This window comes from Rhincodon typus, chromosome 18, assembly GCF_021869965.1.
Source record: "Rhincodon typus isolate 14 chromosome 18, sRhiTyp1.1, whole genome shotgun sequence".
In the NCBI taxonomy this organism is placed as follows: Eukaryota; Metazoa; Chordata; class Chondrichthyes; order Orectolobiformes; family Rhincodontidae; genus Rhincodon; species Rhincodon typus.
The window spans coordinates 55,285,708-55,296,460 of record NC_063349.1 but is presented as its reverse complement, the minus strand read 5'-3'; the positions used below and the strand labels follow the sequence as shown (position 1 = coordinate 55,296,460).

At 43.1% G+C, this 10,753-nt stretch overlaps 1 protein-coding gene across 2 annotated transcripts in view; it reads right to left on the bottom strand.

Annotated features, from left to right (window-relative positions):
* Positions 1-10,034: 10,034 nt before the first annotated feature.
* LOC109924640 (cholinephosphotransferase 1-like) overlaps positions 10,035-10,753 on the bottom strand; it is a 21,782-nt gene continuing 21,063 nt past the window's right edge. For both annotated transcript variants that reach the window (XM_048607456.1, XM_048607455.1), the window contains exon 10: positions 10,035-10,725. Coding sequence is in view for 1 of the 2 variants with exons in the window: in XM_048607455.1 (XP_048463412.1) it covers positions 10,694-10,725 (32 nt within the window). In the remaining variant the exon portion in view is untranslated. The remainder of the gene's footprint in view (positions 10,726-10,753) is intronic.

The following is a 10,753-nucleotide window of genomic DNA, read 5'->3' as shown; positions in this document are numbered from 1 at the left end:
CTTTGTGTTTAATTCGGTATCGACCGAAGCTTGGTTTTATAGTCACATTTTCTCTGCTGCTGTATCTGCCTCTGACTTTAATGTTTATTCATTCTCAGGTCTGGGCATTTTTGACAGAGCCAGCATTTACTGCTTATCCTTGATTTCATTTCACAATGCAGTAGTGATGTATCTTAAGCTACCAGAGTATATGTGGTGGAGACACTCCCAATGTCAGGGAGTGAGTTCCATGATTTATACTCGGCAATGATGATGGAATGATAGATTTCTAGTTCAGGACAGGATGTGACATGGAGGGAAGGTTGTTTTTAATTCAGTCATGGAATGTGAGAGTCACTGACTGGGCCAGCAGTTATTGCCCGTCTTTAGTTGCCCTTGAGAAGGTGGTGGTGGTGGTCTGCCTTTGCAGAAAGCACTTGCAAGTGCTGAAGTTCCTCTGCATATGATCAAGGTTGTGCATTTGGAAGATGCTGTCGTAGCAGCCTCAGTGAGTTACTGCAGTGTATCTTGTAGATGGTACACATGACTGCGACTGAGCTTCAGTGCTGAAGGGAGCGGATGTTTAATGATGTTTAAATATTCCACCATGTACACACTGTTAGTTTGGGCAACTTGGTCTTCAAAGTTTACATGTCTTCATTCTTCCATGTACTTTAGCAACCAACATCAAAACATTAAACACTGGATTAGTTGTCTTGTTTGCCATTCTGAGAATCACAATTAAACAATTTTAAATACAGTTAATCATAAATTTAAAATACAAAGTAAACCTTGTTACACTTGCACAGTTTAATGATCTTGTCTTAACCTTATGACTGACATGAGAGCAGTGCACTATTCCACAGCTTACAACATCAATTTAATTGTTATACCTGATTCCTGACATGGCTAAACATGGGTCTTCTGTGTCGTAGATATTTAAAAATCCTTTGACAACGTTTCTTTAATAAACAGTGTAGTTATTTTAGAACAAAATTTATTAAATTAAGATCCAAAAATGGCTAACACATTTAGTTTGTAAAATGAAAATAAAATTGTTTCCTCTTCTAAATAACCCAAAGCACATGTGCACACACTGGGTGAAGGGGATAAATGAACAATTCTGTCTTCAGGGGTTCACTTTGAAAGAAAGAAAACCCTCTGGACAATCAGTCTTGAAGGTTAAAAGGATTAGGTTTGGGTTGTTTGGCTGGCTATCAGTCTGACATCTGGCCATGTCAGTATAGTTGTCACCAGAGGCAGTGTCTCTGGGTCTTGGCAGACACAGCTTGCTCAGGAAACACTGTCAAAAAATCATCCAGTTGCCCTTCAAGAAGACAGTCAGGTTTCACTGAATGCAGGCTGAGTCAGTTTTAGCAAGCTTACCCAACTAAAAACCGAGCTCCATGCCTGCAAATTGCTGAACAGAAGTCCCAGATGTACATAGAACATATAACAGTACAGCACAGTACAGGCCCTTCAGCTCACGATGTTGTGCCGAACTTTTACCCTAAACCTAAGGTCCATCTAACCTCCACCGCTACCTTATACTATCATCCATATGCCTATCTAATAGCCGCTTAAATGCCCCTAATGAGGCCGACTCCAATACCCTCTCAGGCAATGCATTGCATTCCACGCCTCTACCACTCTCTGAGTAAAGAACCTACCTCTGACGTCTCCCTGTATCTACCTCCTTTCCCTTTAAAATATGTCCCCTCGTAAAAGCCACCTCCACCCTAGGAAAAAGTCTCTAGCTGTCCACTCTATCTATACCTCTGATCATTTTGTACACCTCTATCAAGTCACCTCTCATCCTTCATCGTTGTAAAGAGAAAAGCCCGAGCTCTCTCAACCTTTCCTCGTAAGACCTTCCCTCCATTCCAGGCAACATCCTGGTAAATCTCCTCTGCACCTTTTCTAATGCTTCCACGTCTTTCCTGTAATGAGGTGACCAGAACTGGACACAATACTCCAGATGTGGCTGAACCAGGCTTTTGTATAGCTGGAGCATAACTTCACGGCTCTTGAACTCAGTCCCTCTATTAATGAAAGCTTGCACACCATACGCCTTCTTAACAACTCTATCCAGCTGGGTGGCAGCTCTCGGGGAACTGTGAACATGAACCCCAACATCCCTCTGCTCCTCCACACTGCCAAGAATCTTTCCATTAACCCTGTATTCTGCTTTCAAGTTTATCCTTCCAAAATGAATCACCTCACACTTTTCAGGGTTAAACTCCATCTGCCATTTCTTAGCCCATCTCTGCATTCTGTCAATGTCCCTTTGTAACCTAGAACGGCCCTCCGCACTGTCCATAATGTGACCCACCTTCGTATCATCCGCGAACTTGCTAATCCACCCTTCCACTCCTTCATCCAAATCATTTACAAAAATCACCAATAGAAGAGGACCCAGAACAGATCCTTGTGGTATACCACTTGTAACTGAGCACCATGTTGAATATTTTCCGTCCACTACCACCCTTTGTCTTCTAAGGGTCAGCCAATTCTGAATCCAATCTGCCACATTTTCCCCGATCCCATGCCTCCTTACCTTCTGCATAAGCCTACCATGGGGAACCTTATCAAATGCCTTATTTAAATCCATGTATACCACATCCACTGCTCCACCTTCATCCACGTGTTTGGTCACCTCTTCAAAGAATTCAGTAAGGTTTGTGAGGCATGATCTACCCCTCTCAAATCCATGCTGACTATCACGAATCAAACTGTGCCTTTCCAAGTGATCATAAATCCTGTCTCAGAGCCCTTTCCAATTATTTGCCCACCACTGACGTAAGACTTATTGGCCTGTAATTTCTGGGGTTATCCCTGTTCCCTTTTTTGAACAAGGGAATGACGTTTGCCTCTTTCCAATCTTTCGGCACTATACCCGTGGACAGTGATCGCCAAAGGCCCTGCGATCTCGTCCCTCGCTTCCCATAGAATCCTTGGATAAATCCCATCAGGCCCAGAGGACTTATCTATCTTCAACTTCCTCAGAATTCCTAGCACATCTTTACTAACATCAGCCTCCTCTAGCCTACCTGCCTGTTTCACAACGCCCTCCTCTACAACTAGGTCCCTCTCGGTTGTGAATCCTGAAGAAAAGTAAAGACCTCTCCTATGTCTTTAGGCTCTGTGCACAAATTCCCTTTACAATCCTTGATCGGCCCTACCCTTTCTCTGGTCATTCTCTTGTTCTGCACATATGTGTAAAAAGCCTTGGAGTTTTCCTTGATCCTATCCCCAAGGTTTTCTCATGCCCCCTTATAGCTCTCCTAAGCCCTTTCTTCAGCTCCTTCCTGGCTAACTTGTATCCCTCTACAGCCTTTTCCGTTCCTCTTTTCCTAAACCTTACATAAGCCTCCTCCTTCCTCTTAACCAGTTGTTCGACCTCTCTCGAGAACCATAGCTCCCTCACTCGACCGCATCTTCTCTGCCTGCTAGGGACAAACATATCGAGCACATGCAATATGCATTCCTTAAACAATCTCCACATTTCTGATGAAGGGTTTAGGCCCGAAACGTCAGCCTTTCTGCTCCTATGATGCTGCTTGGCCTGCTGTGTTCATCCAGCCCTGCACCTTGTTATCTCCACATTTCTGTGGTGTTCTTCCCTGACAGCATCTGTTCCCAGTTTATGTTACTCAGTTCTTGCCTAACTGAATTGTAATTACCCTTCCCCCAATTGTAAACTTTACCCTGCCGTATGTACCTATCCTTATCCATGACTATCATGAAAGAAACAGAGTTATGATCGCTACCACCAAAATGCTGTCCTACCAACAGGTCTAACACTTGGCCCGGTTCGTTGCCAAGCACCAAATCCAAAGTGGCCTCTCCTCGTGTTGGTCTATCTACATACTGTGTCAGGAATCCTTCCTGAACGCACTGGACAAAATCCTCTCCATCTAAACTATTACAACTAAAATGTTTCAAATCAATATTTGGAAAGTTGAAGTCACCCATGACTACAACCCTGTGACTTCTGCACCTTTCCAGTATCTGCCTTCCAATCCGCTCCTCTACTTCTCTGCAACTATTAGGGGGTCTGTAAAAAAAAACCCCCAACAAAGTGACTGCTTCTTTCTTGTTTCTGACCTCAACCCAAACTGACTCTGTAGACATATCATTCTCGAACTGCCTTTCAGTAGCTGCTATACTTGCCCTGACTAGCAATGCCACTCCACCACCTCTTTTTTTCCACCCTCCCTATTTCTGGAACTTCCAAACAACCATTCCTCTCCCGGAGTTACCCAAGTTTCTGTAATGGCCACAACATCATAGTTCCAAGTACCGACCCATGCTCTAAGTTCATCCGCTTTATTTCTGATACTTCTAACATTGAAGTATACACACCTAAAACCACCTCGGCGTCCACAATTATGCTCTATCAACTGCATTTCGTTATAAACCACCTCACTCCCTGTTGTGTCTGTTGGAAGGCCAAATACCTCATCTTCTGAATTACAAATCCGGTTCCCCACCCCCCTGCCAAACTAGTTTAAACCATCCTGTACAGCTCTAGCAAACCTCCCTCCCAGGATATTTGTGCCCTTCCGGTTCAAGTGCAACCCATCCTTACTGTACAGGTCCTACCTTCCCCAGAATGTGCTCCAATTATCCACATAATGGAAGCCCTCCCTCCTACACCAGCCCTGTAGCCACATGTTTAGCTGCACTCTCTCCCTATTTCTTACCTCGTCATCACGTGGCACTGGTAGTAATCCAGAGATAACTACCCTGTTTGTCCTGGACTTCAACTTCCAACCTAACTCCCTGTACTCGTTTTTCACATTCTCAGTCCTTTTTCTACCTATGTCATTGGTACCGATGTGTACCATGACTGCTGGTTGCTCACCCTCCCCCTTAAGCATCTTGAAGATACAATCTGAGACATCATGGACCCTGGCACCCGGGAGGCAACATGCCATCCTTTCATCTCGTTTGCGACCGCAGAACCGCCTGTCTGTGCCTCTTACTATTGAGTCCGCCACTACAATTGCTCTCCTATTCTCTCCCCTTCCCTTCTTTGCCACAGGGTCAGGCTCAGTGCCAGAGACCTGTCCGCTATGGCCTTCCCCTGGTAGGCCCCCCCCCCCCAACAGTATCCAAAACGGTATACTTATTATTGAGGGGAACGGCCACAGGGGATCCCTGCACTGTCTGCCTATTCCCTTTCCCCTTCCTGACAGTCACCCAGCTACCTTTTTCCTGTACCTTGGGTGTGACCACCTCCCTGTAACTCCTCTCTATCACCCCCTCAGCCTCCCGAATGACCCGGAGTTCATCCAGCTCCAGCTCCAGTTCCCTAACGTGGTTTGTGAGGAGCTGGAGCTGGAGTTGGGTGCACTTTTCGCAGGTGAAGTCAGAGGGGACACCAGCAGTGACCCTTACCTCCCACATCCTGCAAGAGGGGCATGCAACTGCCCTAGCTTCCATTCCCTCTACTCTAGATTTCCAGAAGAAGAATAAAAAAAAGCCTTACCTTACCGAACCTCCACACAGTCTTTTTTGGTTAGAGGAGGAGGATGGGTGGGAGACACTACACGTGTAGTGTTTCGGGTTTAGCCAATGCCCGAATTTATCTGTTTCTTCCTGGTTCGCGTTCCCTCCACACACCCACCGCTGAAAACAAGAGGGCCGCTTGCTGCACGAGGTAAGTTTTTATACAGGGAGAAACAAAAACCGCCTTACCTTCCCGTCAGCACTCTGGCTCGCACTGCTGCCGCTGAAAACAAGAGTAAAAACAGGTGTTTCTGCTGAAGTGAGATTAAGAACCAAGACCAACAGTTATCTGGAACCATGTGGTTTCCAAAAAGAAGCCTTTATATTAAAAAAAGTTCCAATATCTTTTTAGTGACTTTGTAATTCCCAGGTATCTCCACAATCTTTCAACACAATTTGCAAAATATTACTAAATATGAAGCTATCATAACACTTAGTAACTATTTTTAAGTTATCAAGTGTTATGACTTGATTCAGGATAGATGCTCCCTGGCAAGAGGACCAGACCAGCGGTTCAGTCTCAGGATGTGAGATAGACCACTTTGGACTGAGATGAGGAGTGATTTCCTTGCTCAGAGGATGGAGACCTGGGAAATTCTCTGCCACAGAAGGCTGTAGAGCTATATTACTTAAAACATTTAAGAAAGAAATAGATTTCTCGAAGCAAAAGGTGTGAAAGGTTATGGGAAAGCACGAGTATGACATTAAGACGGAGGATTAGACATTATCATGTTGAATAGCGGGAGCAGGCTTGATGGGCTGATTGGCCTACTGTTTTCTGTTTCTAGAATTTACAGCATAAAAACAGGCCATTTGATCCAAACTGGTCCATGCAGCTCTTTCACCTCATCATCTCATCCTGTCAGCATATATTGTATCAGTATCTTCAACTCTGGCTGCTCAGTACCATTTGTAGTGCTGTACAGTTGCACGCTAGAAGCTGTTCTAAACTTGTAAACATCATTGGAATGTGTATGAGCCATAAACATTGATATTGTAAATACTGGCCTTTGCTTTACAATCTCAGCAAGATTTCACAAAGGGCCTTATATGATGGGTGAATGTTCACAGGAGAAGTTCAGCATACATAGTTGGTCATTTGACAATCTACAGTTGTTTGATCTTTGCTTTTTTTCAATCTTTGAATCTCTTCTTTCATCAGCTTGTTTGTTTTTTACTATTTACTCCCATGAACAAGAATTGGCTTTGTGTGCAGTTTGAGTGAGGCCAGACCAAAAGCAAATGGTTTTCAGTATTTTACATTAGAACAGGCATGTTTTTAATCCAAGATTATTCACATAGTGAATGATAACATTTTAATGATAACATTTTGAAAATGAACAGTTTAACAAGTTGTCTTGATGTTATAATTAAATTTCAAACTTTCTGTTTGCAAGGAAAGTTACATTTATTCACATCAGTTTACAATCCTTTTCAATCAGTCGGACGTAGGCATTAAAAAAAACCGGAGGAGAAGTTGGATGCAGGTATATCTGTCTAATTCAGTTCAAATTCTTTCCCTGCATAATTCTGTCTTTGCAGTTTTCAAGATTGCACAATAGGATAAAATTCAAATTCAACTCTCAGCACCCATCAGCCAGATAAGACTCCTAAGGTCAGAATGTGTGGTTAGAAGGTACGTCTGGCTTGGCTCTCAAAGGGATTTAACAGCCACACTTCTGAAGTATTCAAATGACTGTGAAGTGCTTTGGAACATTTTAAGGCATGAAAAGTGCTCTAGAAGTGCAAGTTATGACTTCCTGTCTGTTTTGGGCAATTATTAATGTAAGAAATTGGAGTTGGCTGTACGACTACTCAGTTAAGGACATAGCACAGAAGGAAGAAGCCCTTGTGTACATTGAGTCTATGCTGGCTCTCTGTAGAATAAAGTCCCATTACACTGCTCTATCCCAGAGTCCTTTTGTGTTCATACAATTTTGTTTCAAAATCATTAACCTACTTTGGTTCCACAGCCCTTGTGGGCATTGAGTTACATAGAACAGTACAGGCCCTTCGGCCCACGATGTTGTACCGGCCTATTATCCTACTAAGATCAATCTACCCTGCATACCCTACATTTTACTATCCTCCATGTGCCTATCCAAGAGCCGCTTAAAAGTCTTGAAAGAATCTGACTCCACTACCCCTGCTGGCAGCGCATTCCACACGCCCACCACTCTCTGTGTAAAGAACCTACCTCTGACATCTCCCCTATACCTTCCTCCAATCACCTTAAAATTATGCCTCCTCATAATAGTCATTTCTGCCCTGGGGAAAAGTCTCTGACTCTCCACTCTGTCTATGCCTCTCATCATCTTGTAAACCTCTATCAAGTCACCTCTCATCCTTCTTCACTCCAATGAAAAAAGCCCTAGCTCCCACAACCTTTCCTCATAAGACCTGCCCTCCAGTCGAGGTAGCATCCTGGTAAAACTCCTCTGCACCTTCTCTAAAGCTTCCACATCTTTCCTGCAATGAGGTGACCAGAACTGAACACAATATTCCAAATGTGGTGTAACTAGGGTTTTATAGAGCTGGAGCATAACCTCATGGCTGTTAAACTCCATTCCTCTGCCACTGAACGCCAACACACCATACACCTTTACAACCCTATCAACCTAGGTCGCAACTTTGAGGGATCTATGGATGTGGACCCCTCTGTTCCTCCACAATGCCGAGAATCCTGCCATTAACCCTGTATTCTGCATTCAAATTTGACCTTCCAAAATGAATCACTTCACACTTTTCTGGGTTGAATTCCATCTGCTACTTCTTTGCCCAGCTCTGCATCCTGTCAATGTCCCGTTGCAATCTACAACAGCCCTCCACACTGTCCACAACTCCACCAACCTTCGTGTCATCGGCAAACTTACTAACCCACCCTTCCACTTCCTCATCCAAGTTATTTATAAAGATCACAAAGAGCAGAGGCCCCAGAACAGATCCCTGTGGAACACCACTGATCACCGAGTTCCAGGTTGAATACTTTCCATCTACTACCACCTTCTGTCTTCTATTGGACATCCAGTTTTGTATTCAGACAACCAAATTTCCCTGAATCCCATGCCTCCTTACTTTCTGAATGAGCCTACCATGTGGAACCTTATCGAATGCCTTGCTAAAATCCATATATACCACATCCACTGTTCTACCTTCATCAATATGTTTTGTCACATCCTCAACCTTACAGGTCATTACTACTCATTGCATGATGAGCATTCTGTCTTGTTTTTCCCCACCATTGATTCTCGTAAGTTTGCAGAATCTAGCAACCTCAATGCTGAACATGATAACAGACTATCACACTGTTTTCATGAGAATTTTGAAGATTCACAACCTTCTATCGGATGAGATTTCTCCTAAAAATTCCCTTATCCTGAGCCTATGAACCCCTTGTAGGATAATGAGGGCATGTTGTTAGCTGTATGTTAGCGCCTTAAAAAAAAAAGTTGCCAGAGCTAACTGTGTCCCTTAAGCCACACCTTGAAGCTGGTAGAATCAAAGGATTAACATGCATCTTCTTTGAAAAGAGTATGAGTGGAGGTCAGTTCGGCGTACCTGACTTGAATTGATGGCAATCATGATCTCTCTAGCTGTCAGGGAAAGTGCAGAGTATGAAGCTAGTCCATCCCCAATGGCTTTGATTTGCTGAATGAATATCATACAGTCACAGCGATATATAGCATGGAAACAGACCCCTTTGGTCCAACTCGTCTATGCTGACCAGATATTCTAAATTAATCTAATCCCATTTGCCAGCATTTGGCCCCTATCCCTCTGAGCCCTTCCTGTTCATATACCATCCAGACGCCTTTTAAATGTTGTGATTGTACCTAACTCTGCCACGTCCTCTGGCAGTTCATTCTGTATACACATAACCCTCTGTGTGAAAAAGTTGCCCATTAGGTCCCTTTTAAATCTTTCCCCTTTTCCCTTAAACCTATGCTCTTGAGTTTGAGACTCCCCAACTCTGGGAAATGACCTTGACTACTCACCCTATCCATGCCCCTCATGTCTTAGAGAATTGGGAGGATGCTGATGAAATATGGAGAAATTGGCAGGTAACCAAAGGATAGGTTTAAGGAGAGTGACAGAAGAATCATAGGATGAAATCCTGGAACTCCCTAACAGCACTGTAGATGTTACAACTGCACAGAATGTAGCAGCTCGAGCAGATGGCTCGCCACCCCCACCTTGAGAGGGGAATAAATGCTGACCAATTCCTACAAACAAATAGACCATTCTTCAACACAGCAAGTTCCTATGATCTGGAATGCACTGCCTGGTAAGATCTTGGAAGCAGATCAATTTGTAACTTTTGAGAGAGATTTGGATAAATACTTCAAGAAGCAAAAAATTGTCAGGGCTCCGGGGAAAAATGCAGAGGTGCTGGAACTAATTGAATAGCTCTTTCAAATAGCTCTGTTGGAACAGTTATGATGGACCTTTGATTTTGTGGGCATTATGTTTCCTTGTTAGAGCTCTATGAACAAAAGTCTGCAACAATGGAACAAGGGAAATAAATAGCGACACACAGGAGGGGGAATTACAGATTTTATTGAATATTGTTGGCTCTGTGAAAACTTGGCAAGATAGTATTGATTGACAATTTCATGTTCTTTGATTATATCAAGTTTGCATAAATGATCGAACAGTTTGTAATTAAAACAAAACTGCAGATACTGAAGATCTGAAACAAAAACAGAATTTGCTGGAGAAACTCAGCAGGTCTGGCAGCATCTGTGAAGAGAAAGCAGAGTTGATGTTGAGAGTCGAGTGGCCCTTGACTCAAAACCTCAACCCTGCTTATTCACCACAGATGCTGCCAGACCTGCTGGGTTTCTCCCAGCAATTTCTGTTCTTGTTTCAAAATTAATTTAACTTACCCAGAAAGAAGCAACACAATCCTTTTCACTAGATTGCAGCAAGAAATTTAAAAAAGATTACAGAACAGGATTATGATAGAGGTAGTGAATGACATTTATCTTGTAGCTTGCCAAATTGAAAACAAAAAGTGTACATCAAATGAAGCACAGTATAAATGTGGTTTCATTGTTTAAAGGTAGTATCTTAAAAAAAATTGCCAGCAACATTTAATACAAAAAATCAATTTACCCAACAGTCATTGATTATCATATTTTTATAAAGATTGGATTTGTTTTTGAAATAAAATATGTGTAAACCTATAGGTCGTCCACATCTAACAATCTTCCCCTTCACGTGACGGCGAATGTTTGCAAGTCTCTTCAACCCGTGTTGT